Genomic DNA, 24,274 nt, shown 5'->3' with positions numbered 1-24,274 from the left:
AGGGTTTGCTTTACATGGAAAATATGCAAATGTAAATGGAAGCCAAAGTGCTGAGTGCTTTGAAATTATATAGTTGAGAGGGCAGAAATTAAACCCTCAACCATTCAGTTTTCAATATGAAAAACATTGAATTTTGGAAGCACTTGTTTTGTCCTTGCCATCGTTATTGATTACCATAATTCACTTCTGGCTGTTTATGCTGGCAATTTCCAAGAATCTAAGAGCCAGAAGCCATTGATAAACAATACACATTTTAATATTCATAGACAGAAGCCTCGGGGATAAGCAGAATATTCCTGACTAGTATTAATATTTGCCAGCTGTGGGGCGATAAAATCTCTTCTCACTTCCACTTAATTGCAATCAAAAAAGAGGAAGCTGCCTTCCATCTATGAAAATATATCTCCTTTAGGAGCAAAAACTTATTGGATTTGGCAAAGACGATTTCCATTGTCATGTTTCTTTAAGGGTTTGCTTTTTTATCAAAAAAATTCTCTCAAGGTTTTCGTTTGCTCATAAATTGTTTGTAGTACTCGTGTAGTACATATATGTAAATCCACTCACTGACTACCTTTCGTTCAATAAGCTGCTTTACATGCAACATTTTGTATTGCTTTGCATTCTATTTTCCCTTTCAAAAATAGTTTCAATATTCCTAATGGGAAATCTCAGCTTATAGCCAAACCTCAGTTAGATATATGGTATATAGCAGGCACAAGCTGGGGGCAAATAAAGCATATGTACATGGCTTCAGGGCGCTGCATATGCATTTCACACATTGCTATACTACTGTGCCCCTCCCTGGCAGCGCAGAGCAAACATAAAGATGAAATGCAAAAACAGCTGAGTGAAGAAACTGTGGACACAAAAAAGAATGCAAAGGAGATGATATAAAACTTGACACCCAACCAACACACAGACACCACAGGCCGACGCACACCGAGGCGCAGCCATTTCCGCTTTCAGGAAATGAAAGTCTCCTCCGTGGAGAGCGTGTGTGCAGGTGCGAGTGTGAGTCTTTATAAGTACGTGAATGTTTGTTTGTGCAAGTTACGTGCGTAGTCAAACAATTTATGGATGGAAGGACCCCCCAGCGAAAGTCAGAGAGCGGGCTTACAGGTCGCATGATTCGCAAAAATGGTGTAAGCGAACATTTTTGCATCTTCCTCTTTATTACCTCTCTCACTCTCACTCTCTCTCTCTCTCTCTCTAGGCCTACTTTTCGCCCCTTCTTTCTCTTTCTCTCACTCTCCTGATATTGTTTATTAAAAATTGTTGTTTATTCAGGCTTGATAAATGGGACGGCCACTCTGCCACTCTGCCGCTCTTTTTTTTATTTTCGCTCTGGCGCATTGCTACATATTGTTGGAGTCATCTTTTAAATTGAATTTCTGTGAAGGCGTTCGCACGTATGCGTACGTATGCGCGATATTCTGTGCCAGGAAAATAAAAGAAAAAGGTAGAAAAACAATAGTGGCAACGACGACATCCAACGAAAGGGATACGCTTCGCAGTTGTTGTATCCGCAATCCACTATTGCCTTGGGATCCCTTAAAGGCATCCCTCTCCACTTGCTCTTTAAAGCTGGCAGCTTCCCCGTTTTGATTGCATCTCTCAGACCTTACGCAATAGTTGTTGGTACTTTCATCCGACACGATACTTAAGCTGGCAATGATGCCACTTTCTTGACAATTATCCACTCTTGCTGCCAACTACCACACGCAGCATCTAGCATAAAATCTGTTTGATGTAGCAGCCTGACATATTCGATTTCTGGTTTTGCCTAATGACTTTTCCTCCCTGTCCCTGTCCCTGTCCCGCCCTGCCCCGCCCATGCAGAAGCCAGCTAGCCATAGTTAGCTAACAATATGTGCGATTCTTTGTTGGTCTTTGCGTGTGCCTGTGGGTGCCTAATTAATATCTTTATGATAATGGAGAGCCAACGTATGCAGGACGAGAAAACAGCTGTCAAAAAGATGAGAGATGAAAGATGAAAGTCTGGGGTTATGGGCTGATGGGTGATACGTTGTCTTGTTAGGTATACCACCCAGTCGAGTCACTTTAGCGCTGCCCACTTGCCGCATAGTTCATTAAATTAGTGACTGCTGCTTGAACCAAATCTTTTCCTTCACTGGTTCCTGTAATGGGAAAAACCTCTTCCACTGCCTCTCATAATGTGGAAAAGTGTCTTCCACTGCTCTTTCAAATGGAAAAACCTCTTCCACTGCTGCTTGTAATGGGAAAAACCCACCTAGACTCTTTCTTGCTGCACTCCTTCTAATGGGAAAACTGCGGTTGGCTGCTACTCATCGTGGAAATTAGTGCCAGGCGGGACGACGACGACGACGACAGCGCAAAGCCCCCATTGTTCTCGCCGTCTTATCTGGTAATTGCTGGACAATGAATGCGGTTCAAAGAGGCAAAGGAGAGCCCCACAAAAAAGGCACATTATGTAATTAGATTACTGCGCGGAGGGGTGAGGGGGTGTAAAAATCAGTTGAACTTTCCGCCCATTAATTGTCTGCGAAAGGCGTTCAAACTGTTCGAGCAAGATGCGTACCACAAGCCAAAAGAAAGAATATTGACCTTCGGAAATTTCCTTTCGTTGAAAACTTTTTGCAGCAAAGTTCTTGGGGGTTAAAGCCCCCAAAGAGACAAGATGTTGCCTCTAATGGACACGACGACAGCTTTAAGTCCTTGGGCTCCGGGAGAGTTCTATGAAGGTCTATGGCCAGTTGGTCAATCCATTCGACCATGGCTATCAATCAAACGCATCCGGATGACAAATGCCCCGTGGAGAGGAACGGAGGATCTGTGGACGTGCAGTGAAGTGGCTGTTCCGCTGAAATTATGCACACCAACCACAGAGGACACACAGAGCACACAGAGGACCTTCCCTGGTGGGCTGTTTATTTGCCAAATGCCCAACAATGTGTCCTACACAAACAGCCACTCGCAGAGGGAGGAGCGGGGTACACACACGAGCAGCCATGAATGCTGCTGCTGCCGCTGCTGCTGCATGGCCCGGAAATAGGCTGGCAGACATTTTGAATGTGCGGAAGGCTTGCCATAACATCGACAGCCACTGAATAGATTTACAACAGGATTGTCATGCCCGTATATGCCGGTTGTTAAATGTTTGCAGCATCAGCATTTAATTGTTTAACCAAATTATCATTTCCAAATGGCGAGCGGGGAGCGGGGAGCGGGCAAGAGGCACACAAACACTTTGGCTGGTAGCTTTGCTCTGTGCTGAGCTGAGCTGAGTGCTGAGCGGAGGCTCAGCGTAATCCTGGTAAGCCATCCATTACGGATTGCTACAGAATTAAAAGTTATTAATTTAACATCCTTGCTGTTGACTCCAAAGTAAATGTTTGCGAGTAATGTCTGCCTTTTGTGTCAATATTTATTACATTTAATAGAATTTTTCAACGAATTTTCTTGTCACAAATAAAAGACAAAATAGTTTTGCTCTGTGGAAGGAATTGGTGTTTACAAATTCCGCATATATTCAATGCAATTAATTCCAACAATAATAGAGTTCGTTGCGACGCGTTGTCGTTCGCTTACATTCGCTTCCACGAGAGACTGCCAAAATGTACCCAAAAATAATAATTTTACATGAAATGCACAATGAAACCGAGGAACAAGAACGGGAATTTTGGTGGCTTGTGTTCTTTAGTGTAGTGTAGTGTAGTGTAGTGTAGTGTTGTGCTGTGTAGTGCAGTGTATTTTGTTGTGTGTAGCTGCAGTTTACCAAGCTATGCCAGTGCGGGACGACAGCACATGGGGCAGGATGCTGTTGGTGTAGCTGCGCGTCTGCTCGGCGTGCTGCAACTTGGCCAGGAACATGCTGAAGATCTCCACGGGCAGGGTGCTCTCCAGCATCTGCAGGAACGTCTCCTGGTGGGTGCACACGCTGGTGGCGTTCACCATGTGCGTGATGCCAGCATCAATGTCGCCGATCATCAGCCGATGCTCCCCCAGGTGGATCTGCTCCAGAAAGTATTGCTCGGTGTTGGTCTTCACGAGGCCGCGCAGTGCCTGGGCGGGTGTCTGTGCCACCTGTGCCGTCGATGGTTCGGTGGTGGCCGCACGCTGCTGCTGCTCCTTGGCCAGCATCGCCTTGCGGCGACGGGCGTGCAGCTTCCGCTTGTAGTCGGGATCGGTGCGGCGTTTTTTGTCGAAGTAAACGCAATACCCGAGTACGGACGAAATGGCCGTGATGGCCAGAAGCTTACAAGTGCCACTAATCATTTCGAATTTCTCTACTCGTGCTGTCCCGTTTCGGAGAAACAATATTTTCACAATTTTGGACGATCAACTCCGTACTACACAAGGATCTTTTGTATACTGAATATTTTGTGGGGCAAGCCCAAAAGGCCAGGCAAGGGTTTGGGCTACACGGCCTACTACATATGCGGGAGCCTAAACATTTTACAACATTTGTAACATTTATTCGGAAACATTGCTGCCCTTTAAATGATTGTCAGAAAAACATATTTTGCTGTGGGGAAAACCTCAAATTGAATGCAGTTTTCTATTTGTTTTTGGTTTATTAACAGAGCAGCCGTCCATTTCAATGTTCGTTGCGAATGTTCAACTGTCAATTAAACCCATCCGTCACTCCGGCACTGTGTTAATCCGTCTAAATGTCCTTGTCCGTTTATTTTTGGACATTCCCCCACACACAGAAAAACATCAGAACATACCACAGGAAATTTACACCAAAAATAAAACAGAGCAAAAAGTAAAGGAAAGAAAAGAAAAGAGAAAAAAACAACTGATGCTCTGAGGTGAACGTGACAGTTGGATTTGTTGGCTGGCAGACGTTATTTTTTGGGTAATGCAGAGGAACTTTAACCTTTTCGGTCATCAGTCTTCGCTACTGCCGACATACATATGTAGTTGCTGCAGCATATGTTTGGGGTATAATATGTGGGAATTGATTGCCACCCACCACACACCACACACATTCACGCACCACCACAGACACCCTCTGACAATTTGCGGTGTGAGCTGCGACTCGCACTGCCTCACAAGTGTCTCGCATTCAGTCGGTTGCCAGTGGCAACGCTTCAGCTCTCCCCATAGGCATAGAATACATATGTAATGAAAGAATCTTTTCAACTGACTCTCCACACTCCACGCCCTTAAAGGCTTTTTTCTTTTTTCTGGTGGCTGCCATGACAATGTGGAGAAAAAAGGGAAAAGCGGCAGGAGAGGGTGACAAAACATCGACCTATTATGCAAATTGTTATTCGTAGGCTTTCATACCATTAAATGGCATTTCCAGGAATCGTAGAGATGTTACCATCAAATCCTATTACATTCAATAAAATGGTTGGAGCACGACTTTATTGTTAAGTTATTACAACAAGTCATTTGACGCATTAGCAAGCGACTTTTACACCAATCAAAAAAGTGTAGCTCCTTCTTTTTGTTGATTTTGATTTTGATGGCAAAATGACCATCCATGAACTCTGCCGGTGATTCAATTAGATACGAGTAGGTGACTGAATGAATGAATAAATTTTCAATTACATTTGGTAATCGCTGGCCATTATGCGTGGCTCTTCCTGCTACGTTCTTTGTCCTTCATTGAGGCTAAAATGTGTTTGATTTTGGCTATGAATGGAGCGCACATAAATCCATCAGTAAATATGGCAGTGGCAGCCAAATGGGGCAACGCATCTCTGAAAGGATTTATAGAAATCTTTTGCATTGAATTTGGCATTGAAGAACCTTTCGCCCCATCGGCACTTACAGTAATAACCAAATATATATGGACATACTGCTGGCTCCAACCACTCGTGCATGCTCAACGGACGCTGTGAGCTTTGCATGAATAATTTGAATGTACAGTTGTGCAGCTACTAATGAAATTGAGCTAGAAAATGACTATTTGTTCAGGCAAATGAAGCCCTACTGAATATTTACTTATAAATAGTATTAATTTTCATTGGGCAGCCAATTTCCTGTAACCAATTATAAACAGTAAGCCAAGAGAGCAGCCCACACGACTGCTGTTCCATTATACAATTTTCAGAAGCAAACAAATGTGAGTACGAGATGGATTGCATGTCCAGCACAAGCGGTACCTATGTACATATGGTCCAGTATATTTAATTCACATAAATTACACACATTTGTGGGCCCACCTACACAACAAAAGATTCAACAATGCAATTTATTTGCACAAAAATATGGCATTAAATGCCACAAAATGCTGGAAATAAATGAAAATAGCTCAATCGAAATGCAGTTAAAGTTCCCTTTAAATATTTCAACTTTTCAATCTTTAATTGATTTAATAGCACGAATATACACATACACTCAAATATAATATATACATACATACACATGTATGTATATTTATTTATCAGATACATATATACACAAAACGTGGCTTAGCCTAAAATGTTTACAACAATTAAAATCTTACAGCTCTTCGATGGTGACAATACGAGAGCCCTGCATGAGTCCAAAGTTCGCTCAGTCACAAAAGAATGGAGCGAGCCTTGCAAATCTGCAAATCACGTCTCAAAATATACCAACACCAGAGAGCAATCTGTTTGTGTGTGCGTGCACATGTATAGTATGCACCGTTCGTCGCCTTCCACTCCACGAAAGTTGAAGCGAAACTGTTGTTGCTCTACTCAAAGGGCGAAAACAAACGCTGCAAAATTGTTTTTGCAGTTTGCATTGGTTTCGGCTTGCTGTTGATCTGTCGCCTGATAAATATTTGCGCAGGTAGATGGGCAAAGCCAAACAAAGCCAAAGCTCTCTCGCTCTCTCCAGCAGCGGCGAACTAGTGATCGATGGAAGTGCAGAGTACCGTACCCCGTGCTACGGAGGGTATATTCGACAGTGTGCTCATGCAGGGCTCTTGCATTTCATACAGTACTTTTTACAAATTGAATTTCTTTCTTTTCGTTGACAACCGGAAATTCTAGTTTCACTAAGGGGGCATGGTATTTACGGGTCGGTTCTATGAATATTTCTATGTACATTTAGAGCGAAACCAATTCAAATCTCCCTTTGGGGGCATCAGAGCTGCTTGGGACTGCTGCTGTCGACTGGATTATTGTCCTCGTCACAGGAGATGTACTTGATTTTCACGCGCTGCCGCTCCCCCAAGCTATTGTTGATGGACAGACAGAGATTGGAGCTATTATCATCCGCTGCACGTTCCATAATGCACTCCACTGCCGCACGGTTGAGGCTGCTCTTCATGGACAACGGCTGACGAGTGCTGCCCCTGTCGCCCCTGGAGGATGTGGAGGTCGGCGGTGCCTGCTGCTGGATCTGTGTCTCCATTGTGCTGCGCTTCCACTGGCACTTGTTTTCGGCTATAGAATGAGGGATAATGCTATGTAGATGTGGCAGGATTATTTATATAAAACGGAGCACTTGTGGGTACCTCTTGTATGGCGAAGCGAGCTGTTCTTGTTGGTCAGCCGACTCTTGGGCGAGTCGAAACGATGGCGGGTGAAGCTTACGCAGCAGCAGCAAATGATGCGTTGGAAATACATGCGAAATCTGCAATGTAAATCCCCATAAATAATCCTGTTTTTAGCATGAACTTAATGCCACCGAAGCATACATACCTCTTGTTCATCCAATAGTAGATGATGGGATTCACCATGGCATTGGACATGGCCAGCCAATAGAAGCCCAAATACATGTGCTGCACATACTTGGTGGATGCCACCTGGTTGTTGTGGTACGCATAGATGAAGAACAGGTGGTAGGGCAGCCAGCAGATCGCAAATATCGAGACAATTGCTATGAACATGCGTACGACTTTCCGCTTGGATTTCATGGACTCCATTTGCCGATCCGTGTTCTCGCCAATCGATCGACTGCCCCAAAGCACCCGACCCATCAACGAGTAGCAGATGAGCATCACTATCATGGGTATGCCATATGTCAGCACCAATATAATCAGATTATAGCTATGGGAGGAGTTTCACAGCGGAGTTTTCAATGGCAGAATGTGTGTATGCAGCATGTGCGGGGGAATTACTCACGTATAGTCCGTTATTGACGTGGGATAACGTCCATCCGGCCACATCATGAAGCAGACAGTTCGCGATTTTCCATTGTAGTAGCTGTGAATGGTCCACTTATTAATTTAAACATCACTTTAATTACACCAAACATAAATAGCCGTCAAGTTTCACGCTTGCACAAGACAGCATAAAAACGGAATGGGGAAGGGGGAAGGGGGGGGGATGGGGAATGGGAAATGGGCTCGAAAGTGTCCTCAAATTGAAAACCTAATTTGCCAAATTATAAAACATTTGATGCCCTTAAAAGGGTTGCCCTAATGGGAGCAGGACCCTTGTCTGTGTGTGTTTCCCCCCACGCTTAAGGGCTATTTTCGGGGCCATTAACAACACGGCAGACAGGTAATAATTTGACCAAAACCCTCAAACTCTCAACCCCATACAGCCCTGAGTGTATCTGGGCAAAGCGTTATGGGGCTGTCAGTGAATGGCACCCAGTCCCAGCTCCAGTCCCAGCGCCAGCTTTCGCTCTGAATTGATTTAAATGGAAATTTGCTGTACCCCCAATCGCTCAAACCAGGACTCTGCGGTCATCCAGTTAGCATACGGATTTCCTTTTCATGTGAGAGGAGATGCTCTTCGAATTGAAGTTCATATGTGGCACTCAAATGTTTGCTTCGTACTCAATGGGGATACGGATACGGATATGTGTACGGATACGGATACTCGATACGGAAACGAATGCATTTAACTGCTGAAAACTTTATCTGTGGTTTTTCCTTGAGGGAATTTGGTTCAGCTTTATTTTTTATAGAAAAACCAAAGGGAATGCGATATTTCAGATCAATTTTCTATGGCAATTTATATGTTTTTATTTGCTAGCGTGTCGTATATATTTCATCTATTCGCCGGTTCCCGCCAGCTTAGCATCTATCGCCTCTGAGGTTTCCTCGAAATTTGTTATCCAATTTTGTGTGTGTGTGTGCACACAATCTCCGTCGCAGAAGTGTATCTCCTTGTCAGAATTTGCCATCATTTGACTCTCGTTCGAGAGCCTCCACCTTTGGCATTTTGATATATGAACTTGCCATCTTTATTATGTCTGAAGTCTGTTACCTAGGGAGACCTTTTATCCTGAAGTCTAAATGAAAAATTGCCTCAATTCTATTAAACAGGACAGCCGCCGAAAGTTGCACGAAAATTTGTGTAAAATTCAAATGAGGCAGCGCCGCCAACGCGTGGAAGGTGATTTAGCTGGATGTTAATGCTTATGGCCGCAAAGGTGTATAAACATTTGCTGGAAACTGGAATCGATGGAGCAGCAGCAGAAGCAGCACCAGCAGGAGGGAAGGCGCTGCCAAATCCCAAGCTCCATGGCTTACAAAAGTTGTTTATGCTTCATGGCACAACGAAAGAGAAAAGGAATTTCGAGCTCCCCAATGTGGCTTAGGGGATGAGAATGAGAACGAATGATGGGGGCCTGCCTGCCTGCCCGCCGCCTTAGGTGGCAATTACTGCGCTACCCACTTACTGTTTGGTCATGATGCTGGAGTAGAGCAGGCAGGGGGCCGACAGAACGCAGCTGAGTGCCCAGATCATCACCAGAATGAATCGTACCTTCCGACGGGATGTGCGACGCTTCAGCGGATGCACAATGGCGATGTACCTGCAGGAGAGAAGTAACCGGAAACGGAAGTGCCGCAACGCATTAGATTCGATGAAGGACGGAGTGCGATGCAAGGACTTCCTTACCTATCAAAACTGATGGCCACCAGCGTAAAGACCGATGTGGAGACCGACACGTTGGCCACAAAGTTATTGATGGTGCAATAAATGGAGCCAAAGGGCCAATCGGAGTTCACCATGAATATGAAATTGAAGACACAGTTCAGCGAGGACATGAGCAGGTCGGCGATGCTAAGGTTCAGCAGGAAGTAATTTGTGACTGTTCGCATGCTGCGATGTCCTGCGAAGAGTCAAAAAAAAATGTGTGCCGGATATTAGAAATGGAATGGGCCCGACCAATCGATGGCCCAATGCGGCGTATACGTGATTTTTTCAGTTTTTTCTGTTTTGCTGTTTTGCTGTTTCCTAAGTGCTTTAAAGTCGCTTTGCCAGCTGGCTTACCTGTTACAATCCACAGCACAATTCCATTGCCAGCAATGGCCACAAACATCATCAGGCCAAAAACGATGGCCCAAATTGTTTTCTGCTCCCATGGCAATTCGTACGGACGCGTCGGCGATGGGAACAGGCACTCGGTGAGAAAGTCTCTGCAAGAATCAAAAGCAAAACTCATCAGTTCAAATAACTATAATGAACATTGTGTAGGCACTGTCTGTGGGGGGCTTAAGGTATACATTTTTCACAGTTGAAATCAGTTGCCAGACTTAAGTCGGAAACTTTGTTTTGGGGCGGAAAATTCAATTAGAGATTGGGGAAATGACAATAGAAAATCAATGAAGCACAAACTGGGAAGAGAAAACTTGCCACAGCCACCAGAGAAATGTTCGCAACGAAAAATTGAAGGCGCTGCAGAAGGAGCTGCCGTGTGGACGACTGCAGGAGCCATTCCACAAGAAATTGTGTTGTAATTTCATTGGACTGACATCCGTTGGGAGGGCAGAGGAAATGAGCAGCAGCAAACGACTGGACAGGACTGAACGGGACTGGACAGGACTGGCAGGGACATCAATGGACACGCAGTCAAAGAGAGACGGATGAGTCAAAGTCAAAGAGGACTACAATCAAGAAGAGTGGATGCTCTGAACGGCACTGATTAGCATATAAGAGATTATGCTAATCACAACTACTAGCTGGCAGGATGGACCGATGGCAGCAGGATAAATGTTGCACTAATTAATTTGCAGGGAACCGCCCTTTGTCTTTGGCTTCCCTTCCTTCTTTTGATAGCCACTGGACACCACAGTCCACAGTCCGTTAATTAGTGGCACGTTGTTCGACTTATCGCTTTTGCTTTTGTCCATCTCGCTGTATGTGCCACATGTGGCATGTAACAGCAGCAGCCGAAATTCAATAAACGAATTTTCATTTCAATTTTCACTTTTGTACGAAAAACCTTCGCACATTTCTGTCTGGAGAGATGCCCCAATGATTGCCATTGTTCCGATCTTTGTGCGTATATTCGTATTTGGCTAGACCGTAATTAGGTGCGGCAGCAATTGAATTAGACCAGCAATTGGACCCCTGCCCCCCACAATGGTAAGCCCAGAGAGTTGCCACCAAATAATAAATACAAATTGATTTATTTGCCAGATTTATTTTTGTGCATTGCAGGGTTTTCCCTTTTAATTGCTTGCAAGGCCACACGCACATATGTACATATGGTTTTGGGTTTCCGATCAATGAACTTGACAATGAATTTTAGACAAAATCATCGTGGATGGATGCATACAAATGTAAAAGGTTTTTCTATGAATACGAGTATTGATACCCAAAGGCGAATAAATGCTATGAAATGTGTGTGCAGAAAAGGCGGCAGCTTCTGTTCTTAAAGAATATTTCTGTAAAAAAAAGAATGGAAATATTGAAAACCAATTAAATTAGTAAAATACTCTCTTAAAGCATCTCTAAAAAAATACATAAAACACACTTCAGCATATGGCTCATCCTCGTCTTATTTGAGCTTCTCGAAAAAGGTTCAATGACTTTTCTGGGAATTTCTGCGTGCGGTAACTCAAAGTCCACACAATCCCCTAGGCCCCCATAAATGTGCTATGACTGAGAGAGATAATAGAGAGTTTTGTGTTACCAGTGTGCAGCTCCAGCTCCAGCTCCACGTAGCTACTTGAGTGGGCATTTCATTATATACTTTCAGTCTGGCCATCATTTGTGGCCCAAAACATTTTATTGAGTTTTCGCTGTAATTCGTGATATGTATATCGCATTACGTTCTTGTTATGCCGAGAATTGATTTCACATTTAATTAGATATTTATCACGCAGCACGGAGAGCACAAGCCAAACACAATTAGTGCCCCCGGGAGTGGGGCAACAATGGGATACAATCAGCGTCAAATGGAATGGAAATTAATTTTATAGCTAGAACAGATACTGATAAATATTCAGAGCATTTTTTCTTGTTTTTATTTGTGATAATTATCTGTTCGATTCGTGCTTTGAATCTATTCACGAATATTAATTAGTTGAGTGCAGCGGAAAATGCCAATAATAAAATTGCACTCATTTGCATATTTATGAGCATCCGTTCAATGCAACAAAAAAAAAAACATCCTTTTTGGCCTCCATTTTTGTTTGTTTTTTGTTTAAAAAGTTTACCTTTTTGTTGCCTACTTTTCGGGGGAAAAGTTTCCGCTCTTCCGCTGCCTTTTTCTATTATGATAATTGCTCTTGTCTGAGGAAACTTTTTACCCAAAAGAACAAAACTTCCTTGCAGATTTATGACTGCCTGGCAGTGAAGATGACAGTCGTATGATATGGATAGGACAAGAAAAAGCCAAGGTCTCGCCTCAGGGTGCATGCAAAATTGAGTCAAATTAAAGTTGATTAAGGTAATTTATTTAAAGCATATTACGGCACTTGGTACTGGGAATAATTGTGTTTGATGGCATTAAAAATCCGTGCTAAACTGCCGTTTGTTCCTGTAATAATAATAGCCATCTACGTACGAACGGAAGTGTAGCCGCCATCAACAGTCAACTAATTACATCCGTTTGGCCCGCACGCAGAAGGACCTGTGAGCAGTCGGTCGTCCTCCTTTTACCGCAGGAACCACGTCTAATGACAGTGGGGAATTTCAGTATTTTCCCCGTTCACAATTTTTGGCAGCAATAAACTTGGCATTGGGTTCAGCATGGTATTCTGCATGCTTTATGCAAATTTCTTTTGCCGATGGCAACAGCAACACAAAAAGGTCCGAAAAATTCCTATAAAATTGTGATCCAAAATTTTGTTGGCAGTGAAATGGAAATGGTTTTCTTTTCACCGAAATCCAGCAGCATGTCTTTGGCTCTGATTTGCCAAATGCGGGAAAGAATGAAAGAAATTCTATTTAAATTTCTTTTTATTTTGCAGAGAAATTTCAAAGGTATTGGCAGACTTTTTCTTGGCACATTTTAATGCGCATTGTTCAGCTTTTTATATTTAAACGCTTGGTGCCATTACTCTCTCAAATTATTCATTATATTTATTAATTATTTGTACATATGTGTGTGTGTTTGATATATGTAGATATATAAAATTTACCATCAATCAGTGGGGCAATTATTTGAATTATTATTGGCATTTGGCATAATTGAAGTGATTCAATTGAATAAATGCGGATATTCCCATTAAATTGGTTTTTTCAACAGGTTTTTGTATTTATAAATCAGCTAATGGCTTGCTGGATAATCGATATTTGTAGAGTCTTTAAATGGCAGATTAAAGACTACAAAATGGTTCATTTACGGGGTCTTACTGTTGTGATTGTGTAAGAGGATTGTTTAGGCATTAAATTTTACATCATTTAGATTATATCAATCCTTAAATTACCTTCCAATCATAAATAATTGAGACATCAAAACGCTTCGCTTATCGATTCAAATCGAATTAAAAAAGAATCATTCATTTAAGTTATAGCAAGCGAGCAATTACGGGGTACAACCAATTAAGGGGGGGGCGAGCATCAATTATGGGTCTGAAGCGTAGGCAATTTCCTGTCGAGTGGCAGCTCGAATAAATTGCCGGCAGTTGCGAGAAGTCAATTAAAGGGTTTTTCCACCCCCTCGGCTGGAGCACTCAAAAATGTAATTCGTTCCCATTAGCTCGGCTAATAGTTGTTGTTCTGCATGTGAGTGGCACCTGAAGGGTGGTTGTGGGTTCCCTTTGCTGTCGCTAAAACCACCTCATTTCGTGCTGTGCTGGCAAATTGTCCACAATTTCTCGGCGAATCTGCATTCCCACATCTGGCTTATTATTTTCCATTGCACTCCCACTCGCCCTGTCCTGCCACCCATTTTGTGCAGTAGCTCGACATTCAAAAGCCAGTGATGGGAGGGGAATATCCCCTCACTTTGAAGTTCATCACGCAGGTGGAAAAGTTGCCCCCCGACTGTGTTTATAGTTATCCGAGTAAGTCGCTAACTTCTGCTGCTGCTGCTGCCTTTGCTGCTGCTTTTGCCAAAGTTTAACATGCTTTGGTCACTGCCGGCGTCACGTACTTCAGGCTGCTTTTCCCGGGCTATAAACTTGTCGAACTCGTGCCCGTTGAGTTGCTGGCGAGACTTTCGTGGGTATTCAATGTAAATATAAATTGCTTTTTGCATCACAGGAACTTGTTTTCGATTTGTGGTAGCCATGGCAATAGCTTCATATCTTTGTGTGCTCCAAGAAACATTTATTTCGCAGTGTTTATCAAATTTCCATTGGAATAAACATTATTTTGGCCCTAATCGATCAACATTCTGACTCTTAATCTTTATACATTCTACTCAATCATCATTTAGTCTATTTTCCCCACTCTTACATCATTTTACACATTATTCCACTCATCATGCAACTACTAGACGCAATCATCATTCTCTCATTTGCAGCGCAGTCCCATGGCAAACATAAAATACAGACACAATACAGGACACTCACGCAAATGGAACTCATTTCCCATTTAAGGATTTATTAATACACAACACTTGTATCGTTCTCGCCTCTCCATCCACCTCTCTCGCCCTCGCACATACACCACTTGACCCAAGTATCCAGCCATTGGATGCAACTGAAATGCTGCACGTTGTTTGCGCTTCCATCGAGTGGCCATTAAATTTTCATACTGCCATTCGAATATCGGTTTCATTTGCATTCGTGTGTTCCTCTTGTTTCACCTCTTCATTTGCTGCTACGGCTCCTCTTTCGCAGCCTCACGCACCACGCACCACGCGCCACGCCCTTCCTACCTACCCCTGCCCTGCATTGAGCTCTCCTCTATTTTCCTTTCATTGAGTTATCTTCTACCTCTTGTCCATGGCAGCCGCCCCTGACGCATTGGGGACCTGTCTTCATGTTTGGCTGCGAAAAAGTTAATTGAAAAATTTGTCATATGCAAATTGCTAAAGTGAAACACACTCCTCCGACACTGCCACTGCCACTGCCCCTGCCACTTTGCCAAGGAAAATAAAAACTGGGCAGTGAGAGGACATTATAATAGACAAAATCCATTGCAAGCAAGCGCCTTGAGTGGGAGCCTCAACCGAGAGAGCTACAGCGATAAGGCAAACTGTTCCGAGTCATCCTTTTGGCTCTGCCGTCCAGCGCCTAAGCCAAACAATTTTATTCGATTTTCATCCGGAATGTAGGAGTTGAAAGACTTTGCCTAAGGGGCATCTGCATTCTTTCAGTCGATTAAGAGAAATAGTTGAAGCAGCTATGGATCCAGCTTTGCCTTAGAGTTGCCATGGAAATCTAAAGCAAAAAGATTGCAGAAGCGTACTTAGGTCTTCCATCTATTAATCTACAGCCGCTTGTACCCCCCTTAAGTGCATTCCCTAGTCGTTGTGCCCAGCCACTCTTATTTTTATGTGTGCCATCCATTCTGATTGGATTTGAGCCTTGCCATAAAAATGCCAAAGCCCCTCCCTCCACTCGCCCACGCCATCCTGATGGACGCAGCAACAGTAGCAAGTAGGAACAGTGGAAAGTAGAATGTGGCAGGCATTGGAAGGCCAGGCAGGATGAGGACTAATGTCCTGTGTCCTTTGTGCCGGCGTTATCATTGGCTGAATATCGGAATCAATAAGCGTATGAAATGCCATAAACATCAAATTCAGAAAGGGGCAAAGCCTCTCCTTTAAATTGACTTTGTTATGCCACTGACATTACGTATACGCACTGTCGAACATGAAAATCATTACGTATACGCCTAGTGAACACTGCTTTTAGGCCGCCTGGCCATGGAACCCCTCCCTGACAGCCACTCATTGCTGGACAGACACCGAGTGGAGTGCAGGAGCTGCTGCTGCTGCTGCTCTCAAGCTATTCTTTTCATACATAATCCATGAGGCGTGTCCAAGACGTTTGGCACTGATTGAACCGACTCCAAGTCATGGGGCATGGGGCACGGGGCACAGGACACACAAAGAGCTCAACCGAGAGACAAACGCTCAGGCACTTCACCTGCTGCCCGCCCAACTGCCTGAATAAACAAATGTCCTTTTACTATAACTCCTCCCAGCCCCCGCCCCCGCCACTGCCTTGCTCCCTTTCTCTCTTCTGCCCGCACACATCAAATCCTCGAGGCTTTTCGAACAACAATTTCCATTGATATTTTCTGTTTCTGTCAAAGTTCTTTTCGGGCGTAGGGCTTTGCATTTGTCTGAATTTAATTATTTGTGTGGCTCTCTCGCTGGGCTTTCTTCTTTCTTTTTTGTTGTTTGTTGTTGCTTTGTCACCTTTTCGAGAGGATGTGAGCCAGCTTAGAGGGTCGGGGAATAAAACAATTAGTGGAGTTTTGGGTGTGCCAAAAGCCCCAACAGCTTACTGCGGCCCTTTGCTATTTCTGCTATTTCAATGATGGATGGATGGATGGATGGATGGATGGAGGAGGCTGTAAGGATGCAGGGGAACTCAGTGGCAGTAAAATAAGAGGCTTTAAGGATGTTCTTTTGTGACCGTATGTCAAGCGGGAAAGTTTTGTCAATTAAATTCAGGGGAACCGGAGACGATAGATTTAGTTACAAAATTGTTGAATATTTTCCAATGGAAACGGTACTGAAAAACGGCTTTACGAAGAATGCGAAAGCCAAAGGACTCTACGCTTCTAATTGGCATTCTAACTAGATATATCTTCAAGGAAATCAAAGGTGAAAAAGGGTGGCAAAATCACAAGTGAACCACAGGAAGAGATGATGTAAGTGAAGGGAAGGATTGCTAATTGCAATCCTGTTCGAATCAAAACCAAAACCAGTTGCCTGTTGTCTGTTGCAGCCAAATGAAGGAAACATTTGAATTGTCAGAGTTTCAGAAAAGTTGCCAAAACTCATTTTCGGACAGGCAACAATGGATGCTCGTGTCCGTGTGTGCAGTGCCAAGTTTCAGTTCACGTTCTGCTAATTGCAATCATCTCTCTTGTCGAGTGCATTCTCTACGCCCGCCCTTCAGCGGGAGAGGAAAAACAGCATTTCATTTCCGCTTGATTGGGAAAACAATTCAATTTACAATTGCTGCATCCTGACAGCACAGCCTGCAATGCCAGCTCTTTAAGTTCACGTTGCAGATGATTCTCGTTAGCGGGGAATTATTTATGGCCTGGAAGCGGCTTAAGTTCTTGGTCAGCCCAAAAATAATTACACCGATTAAAGGATATTTCCATGGCATGTCCAACCCAAACCAAAGATTCAATAGGTACTTCATTTCCAGCTACCATCGGACATCTCCCATTTGTAAGAGCGCTGCGCTGCTGTTCGATTCGGAAGGCGGCATTCAGGACATAATTTACGGCTCAGCAATTCACATTTCAATGTGGTTTTGACCCCGCCCCCAAGCCCATTGAAAAGCCACATTAATGAGTGGCAAATGTGGGATTATTTAAGGTTCGACTGGCAGTAGTAGACCCAAGTGGAAAACGTCAATTAAAATGCAATTTCGATTGCTTCAAGTGAAGGCATAAGTATCTTTGGCAGGGGCTCAAGTACTCTGATGTGTCTTGGTAATAAGATTACGATAGAAATGAATTGAAATGGAAGCTTAGTAAATTCTATTTATAAAGGGTTGCGCTTCCTCGTAAAATCAAATAAACAAACCCATTAACCTGAGCCCAGAACACACTATAATCTATAGCTATTTGCTTTGGCTTCAGCTGCTTCTCGGGTTGTTTCTAAGGCCTGATAAGCTGATAGAACACGTCTCATCCCGTTGGTAACTGTAACTTAACCCCAGCAAGGCGCCATAATGAGCAGCAGCAGCAGCAGAGCCGAACACTGCCACAGACAGTGGCCAAGTGGCTGTCTGTCTGTCTGCCTGTCTGTAGTCTGTCTGTCTGGCCGAGGGAAAACTTTATTCAATTTGTGGCGCTTGCCTCCAATTATCAGCAGTGACTCTCGCCAACCCCCCCGCCTACGCCGATTTAACTCTTTCGTTTCGTTTCGTTTGCATAACTTTGTTCCGCGGCTCGTTATCCGTTGGGGGAATACCAAGAAATATTTTAATGAAAAGACTGCGGACTTGCCACTCACTTTGCCTCGTCGATGCTCTCGAGATTGTCCCGGTTCTCGATGAATCCCGCCAGCAGGCTGACCACCTCCGTGCGATTGTAGCTATTCAGTTGCGTTGCATTGACGATGCTGTTCAGCTCGAAGCGTCGCACCGCCAAAATGGTGCAGTTCACCAGCAGCTCCGTGTCCACAATTTCCGACATCTTGGGAATTGGGGATGGACCTGGACCTTAACCGTAACCGTGACTGTCTGTTGCGTAATGCGGTTGCTTATTCCACACTTAATGCCAGAGAAATCGTCTTGTGGCCTGAAGACATGGCACATGCACCTTAATTACTCCGCCAGTGTCGCCACAAAATGTACTCTGTCTGCTTGCGTTTATTTTCTTACTCTTTGGCGCTGGGATCCTCTTTTGTGGGTAGGTCTTTCAATGGATGCTTAACTGTTGCCAGTTGCACGCGGCTGTGCTTGGCCACCACCTCATCAGTGGGCGACTTTGGGGACGCTTAATTTGAGGGGCGTTGCACGTTGCACGGCATGTTGCAGTGCGGCGACGCCATGGCGTCAGGGGAAATGATATTCAATTATGATATTACGTATACGCACTGCACACATTGCATTTTAAGTGTGCTATTCAATTTGTAATATTTCAATTTTATACGCAATAAATGTTTAAGTTTAATCAATTTTTTAAATTAATTCCATTTCTTGTTAAAAACAAAACACCTTTAAAATTTCCAGTAATTTCTTGATTATTTAACATTTAAGTAGATTAAATTTGTGTACTTGTTTCAGCTTTAGTTAATTCGTAATTAAACACTCATCACATTCAATCTGTTAATTAATTATTTATTAAGTAATTTTTATTGTATTTATTTGTTTTCCTTTTGCTTTGGAAATCAGTTGAATTCATATGCCATTATAATGATTCGATAATGCCGCTCGATTTAATCCATCTTTCTATCACTTAAACTCAATTAAAATTATTTTTATTTCTTTTTTATTATTAATCTGTATTAAATATCTTTGTATGCTAAAGAGTGTTTGACACTTTCAACGCTTTTTGTTGTATTCCTTTTTGTAGATTAAAATCTGTTGTTGGCATTTGATATTTTCACCCTCATTTTTTTAGCAATTTATTTTAAATGCATTTTGAATCTTTTGTTGATTTACTGCACTTTTTATGCACCACTTTGCCAATTTGCTGGCCTTTTTTTTATGGCCCCCCTCCCAGCCGCTCTTTTTGCGCGCTCACACAGACACGAAGGCAGCACGCACACACCGCCGCACGGACCGTTAGAGCTTCGCACGTTAGCTTTTTGGCTTTAAAATGGCGTCGCTTGTTTACAGTTTTACAGTTTTTATTTTGGTTTTTGTGCGCGCGTTCGTAAGGGCTGCAAGTGCCGCCGCCGACTGAGCGCTGTGCATGGATGGCAGGATGGCGGGCCATACAATGTCTGCCATATCTGTGCCACACTGCCACGGCTGGTGGCATGGCCAACAGCAAGCAGAGTCAACAGCACGCACTTAAAGGCGCGCAACATGCAACCTGTTGGACGGCAACATTACTCCTCTGGCAACATGTTGCAGCAGGTTTTATGGCAACTAACTGCGAATGTGTGTGTGCTCGCTCGCTAGTTGGCAATACCTTCAGGAACTTTTTAAATGGCCCATTCATGGAGTAACAAAAAGATATCCGATAACCGACATCCGAATGGTAACCATTATTTTTAGTGTATTTGCAGCACAAGGATTCCCAAGCAGCAAACACAGCTCTAGAGGCAATGTCCTGGCTATCCCAGCCGCTGATACTTAACATTCCTAGCTGCTCTTTTAGCTCCAGATCTATTGGCTGGCCTCTGCTTCTGCCGCAGCTATAAATAAATCATGGAACTGCACATCAAGGGGGTTCGCCTAACTCGATTATCTTGTACTCTGCTGTAACTTCTTTCACTTCTTTTACTTGTTACGCTTTCGCAGCTTTTCTGTTGCTGCCAAATAAATTTCAAGCGCTTTGGTGCTATGATGAATGACCTGTAAATGAGTGCCAGAGGACACGACACACGAACAATGGCCACTTCAAGGTCTGTGAATGTTAAGGGTATTGGATGGTATATGGGCGCTTGTGTGTGCTGTAAGTATAAGGGTATCGAGGGGTCCATATAGCCATTAACCCATATAGCTTATAAGGGATAGATAAGGCTAGCATGAAGGGTGATATTTTGGTATGTTAATGGCAATTCAAAATCGATGATTAATGATTAATGTGTGGCCTGTTATGTGTTCTTCCTTCCCATTAAATCATTGGCGACACTCATGCACCCAGAAATGTATATGTATGCGAATACAGGGTATCCCATCGCTTACAGCCCCATTGGGCTGTTGTTTGCAGTGGGTTTTTGTGTTTGCTAATGTCTGCAAATGTTGTCTCTCTCCATGCCCCCTCTATAACCCCATGCATCGCTGCTTGCCTCCAGCCTCCAGCGTGATATGTGCGTGAATATTTGCACTTTTTTGTGATTATGACTGGACGTTTGGTGGGTGGCTTGGTGGGTGGTTTGGTGGGTGGCTTGGTTCTGCCCGAGGTTCTTCTGAGAGCATTAGATACACATGTAACTAGGATTCCCATCCTCACACACACACACACACGCACACACGTGTTATATGCATTGCCATGTTTAGGTTTTTTTTACGATTCAGTTTCGTTTAGTTTATGACCCTCTAGCCCCGCCCCCTTTCAGCGTACGAGCCACCCATTACGCCCCAAACATATTTCGGCACATTTGTTGGGTGCTGGGGGTTGGGGGATTTCCGTGGTTCTTATACGGCGTATTCACGGCGATTTATGCATGTTTATTATGATAAATTTATTCGTGGCGGGGCGGTTTCTATAGAGTGCGCCACCAAAATAGAAAGACCTAAAAATCCAGCGGGATTTTGTCCCCAAAAAATGTTAGGCAAACATTTATGCATTAAGCAGACTTTTAGGCAAATTTATTTGGGAGTGGGAGTGGCATCAGCCGCCTTAAAGTATACTACCAGCGGGGAAACCAATAAAAAGAGAGAGCACCCAGCAGACAGGAAACGGGAGAAAGTAGTGGGTGGGAGAGCCTGGCCCAAGGGCCACATGTGTCAATTATCGCTTGACTTTGTTTTGACAGCATGAGAAATGGGTTACCTAGGCAGAGGATAGCTAGATATCTAGGCAGAGTTTTGTTGCCAAAAAGCAAAAGCAGCAGACGGAAGGAGGAGTATCTGAAGGCAGGAAACGCGAGTTGTATTAATTGTTGGGCCACACAGCGGGAATAATATTAATTGTGGTAGGGAAATGTAAATGCATTAGAGCGGGGTAACATATATCAGGAATTATTCGTATTCAAAAGGAACTCTTTGTTCATTCAAACAAGGGTAGGCCGTATATACTCGTACATATTTGTTTGTTTGTTTGTTTTTCATTGTGCAAATTAATTGATGACCGCAAAAGAATAATTAACCAGATACACAGATACACACACACACATATAGAGAGTTTTTTTTTCTGTACAACCAACAGCTAAAATTAATCAAAGCTACTTTCAGTTGCTGTCTGCGTGTGATTAGAAGTGTAATTAAGTTGAATTAACCGCATGGCTAGACCAAGAGTCGAGTGCGTTGATTAATACATATTTCGCATGCCCCCTGCAACGAACGCTGACCTTTAATTAGAGGCAAGTTGGGGAGAGAGTTGTTCGTTTATTAACAGCACACAAGTTATGGCCAACATGGAAGTTTGGCGCTTGTAGGCCTCAGGCCAGTGGTTGCAGCACATCGACCCGCAGGAATATCGAAAATATAAAGGCAACTGTTGGAGAAATTAAATAGAGAAATTAAATAGAGAGAAATTAAACATAGAGAAATTAAACATAGAGAAATTAAACATAGAGGAAATGAGAGGCAGAGAATAGACTTTGACTCACTGCTCATCAATGCAACCAGCCACAGGAATGGGGCATGGCAGCTGATTTGCATGAAGACCGGCAGCAATATATTGCCAGCCACCGAGCCGAGTCGCCCAAAGGTCATAATCAGCATTAGCACCATTGTTCTGTGTGGGAGTGGGTGGGGAAAATCATTTAGCGATAGAGATAAAGCCATTTGGCCGTGGGCTGTGGCTGTACGCACCTCATTAGTGTGGGAAACATCACCACAGACATGCCAATAATTGTTGTGGCACAAACGCCCATCATCGTGAGATATATCGAGGCAATGATCATTGTAACCAGCGCAGATTCGGCAAAGTAGAGGCCACCCGCCAGGAAAACGCAAAGGAAAAGGAATACTTCTGCAACGAAAAGGCTCAGAGGTTGTAGGGATTTTCCCCTAGAGAGTGAGAGAGAGACGCCCTTGTGGGACTCACTTAATATGTGATTCGCCACCAGGGATATGCGCATCAGTGGAAAGATGATCACAAAGCCAACGATGCCAACTGAAGCCACTATGATGTTATCCGTGTAGATGCCCGGATCCTGGTGCTATTCGTTTGCGGGGGATTAGATTAGATTTAAAGCCTGGCAGCCTGGTGGCGAAGCGATCTCCTACCTACTAGGTCGCACTCCCGCCTCATCGATTCCGAGTCCATGCTGCGCACCTGGGAGTTGTGGTCGAGCACGTTGCACATGCTCGTGTCGTTGATGCCCTGCATCTCGAACGTGTGCATTGTGGCAAAGATCTGTGGCAGCCACAGGCGCACCGAATTCACGCACATTATTTGGCAAAAGTGCAGGCAGTAGACCTGCAGCGAAATGCACAGATAGGGCTTGGAGAACATCGGCTTGAGTTGGCCCACGCCCTCCAGGAACTTGAGTTTCGCCCTGGTGAAGCGTTCCCAGCGAGAGGTGGGCTGTCGCGGCAGATTGAAGACATCCGAGCGATCGGGCGTGGCATCGGTCAGACGTTTCACCTGTGGAGACATTGGCTTAAGATGGCTTTCCCAGCTGAATCTTCGGGGATACCTACGGGGTACGTGTCGCGCGTCTTGTGCTTGTTTACCGCGTATATCCGTTGCAGGGACTCCAGCGCCTTGTTGTACTGCCCCTGAGCCATCAGAAACTTGGGACTTTCGGGCAGAAAGATGTGCAGAAAGCCGCTCATCAAGCTGGGCAGCGCAGTGACTATCAGAAAGATCTGCCAGGTGTGAACTGCAAAAGAAAAAATGCGAGAACGCAGCGGGAGAGAGAACTTTAGCACCTACAATTCATTTGGCCCACTGAGAAGAAGAGATGCACGGGCAGCAGGAGGTAGGCGAGTATCGGCACAAAGGTGGCCCCAGCGGACACGCACAGACCCACAAAGAGCATGATATAGGGACGATGCTTTTTGCCATGGAATTCCGCCAAATAGCTGACCACCACCGCAAACGGGCCGCAAATGCTGTGCGAAAGAGACGAGAGAACTCATTAGCCGGGCAATCGATTAATAATTTGGTGTATCGGTGACATTAGGCCATCCAGGAACTTGAACACCATCAGTTGTGTGGAGTCCTGGCAGAGGGCGGCGCACAGCACGAATATTCCATCGATCCAGCCGCCCCAAATGAGAACCACGCGGCGACCCATGGTGTCGGCTAGGAAGCCCCAGGGTATGGCCGAGAGGATCATGCCGCCATAGGTCACTGCATTGAGCAGCCCCTTGTCGAAGGGCGTCAACTGTAGATCACACTCGGCCGTGGGCATAACATAGCTCATCGAGGAGGCAGAGAACACCATGGCCGACAGGCAGGGCACGGCACAGCACATCATCAGGATATTGAAGAGCCCAAAGCCGCATTCCGCAATGGCCGTCTCAAAGTCTGCTGCATCGTCAACGTTCCTTTTGGAATCAGCCATCCAAAACAGCAAAGGGAATATCCAAAAGTATCCAACAATGTCCAACAATATCCAAAAATATCCAACAATATCTGAGTAAATGTGAGATGTATGTGTGTAAATTTAGACAAATAATGGAAGGGGTTTGTGGATTCATCAGAGTTATGTGAGAGAAATTACGAATCACTCGAGTTCCAACTGGAAAGTTCATCATCCTCTGCAGCAGTCAATGGAGCGGGCAATCTAATAAACAAAT

General features: G+C 44.2%; 3 protein-coding genes across 4 annotated transcripts; all 3 read right to left on the bottom strand.

Annotated features, from left to right (window-relative positions):
- Positions 1–3,753: 3,753 nt before the first annotated feature.
- On the bottom strand, positions 3,754–4,257 carry LOC111070080 (mitochondrial import receptor subunit TOM20 homolog). The gene has a single exon (XM_022360384.2). The coding sequence runs from the start codon at positions 4,255–4,257 to the stop codon at positions 3,754–3,756; it is 504 nt and encodes a 167-aa protein (XP_022216076.1).
- A 2,157-nt stretch (positions 4,258–6,414) lies between these two features.
- Positions 6,415–18,382, bottom strand: LOC111070069 (tachykinin-like peptides receptor 86C). The gene is made up of 8 exons (XM_022360368.2): positions 18,196–18,382; positions 10,140–10,285; positions 9,765–9,978; positions 9,544–9,678; positions 8,034–8,114; positions 7,611–7,958; positions 7,424–7,542; positions 6,415–7,352 (listed from the first exon to the last, which is right to left on the bottom strand). Exons 1-8 carry the CDS (start codon positions 18,375–18,377, stop codon positions 7,051–7,053), a joined length of 1,527 nt encoding a protein of 508 aa, XP_022216060.2. The 5' UTR covers positions 18,378–18,382; the 3' UTR covers positions 6,415–7,050.
- A 3,481-nt stretch (positions 18,383–21,863) lies between these two features.
- Positions 21,864–24,169, bottom strand: LOC111070177 (synaptic vesicle glycoprotein 2B). 2 transcript variants are annotated; one of them, XM_041595034.1, is made up of 7 exons: positions 23,651–24,169; positions 23,406–23,584; positions 23,171–23,352; positions 22,758–23,114; positions 22,337–22,686; positions 22,132–22,259; positions 21,864–22,016 (listed from the first exon to the last, which is right to left on the bottom strand). In XM_041595034.1, the coding sequence occupies exons 1-7, from the start codon at positions 24,037–24,039 to the stop codon at positions 21,961–21,963; spliced, it is 1,641 nt and encodes a 546-aa protein (XP_041450968.1). In that variant the 5' UTR covers positions 24,040–24,169; the 3' UTR covers positions 21,864–21,960. The 2 variants fall into 2 exon arrangements, with proteins under 2 accessions (XP_041450968.1, XP_022216234.1); XM_022360542.2 differs by lacking the exons at positions 21,864–22,016; positions 22,132–22,259 and having other exon boundaries at positions 22,580–22,686; positions 22,754–23,114; positions 23,651–24,167.
- Between the last annotated feature and the right edge of the window lie 105 nt (positions 24,170–24,274).

Source organism: Drosophila obscura, unplaced genomic scaffold (assembly GCF_018151105.1).
Source record: "Drosophila obscura isolate BZ-5 IFL unplaced genomic scaffold, ASM1815110v1 contig_4, whole genome shotgun sequence".
In the NCBI taxonomy this organism is placed as follows: Eukaryota; Metazoa; Arthropoda; class Insecta; order Diptera; family Drosophilidae; genus Drosophila; species Drosophila obscura.
Note: the sequence above shows the minus strand (reverse complement) of the source record. Positions and strands in the feature narration are given on the sequence as shown.

Coding starts and splice junctions, on each gene's coding strand:
- LOC111070080 (XM_022360384.2), bottom strand. CDS start 4,257: ATGATTAGTGGCACTTGTAAGCTTCTGGCCATCACGGCCATTTCGTCC.
- LOC111070069 (XM_022360368.2), bottom strand. CDS start 18,377: ATGTCGGAAATTGTGGACACGGAGCTGCTGGTGAACTGCACCATTTTG. Junction 9,979..10,139: donor TGTGCTGTGGATTGTAACAG/GTAAGCCAGCTG, acceptor GACTCTTCGCAG/GACATCGCAGCATGCGAACA. Junction 7,543..7,610: donor TACTATTGGATGAACAAGAG/GTATGTATGCTT, acceptor TTTACATTGCAG/ATTTCGCATGTATTTCCAAC.
- LOC111070177 (XM_041595034.1), bottom strand. CDS start 24,039: ATGGCTGATTCCAAAAGGAACGTTGACGATGCAGCAGACTTTGAGACG. Junction 23,585..23,650: donor AAGTTCCTGGATGGCCTAAT/GTCACCGATACA, acceptor TCTTTCGCACAG/CATTTGCGGCCCGTTTGCGG. Junction 22,017..22,131: donor GCTGGTTGCATTGATGAGCA/GTGAGTCAAAGT, acceptor TTTCTCCAACAG/TTGCCTTTATATTTTCGATA.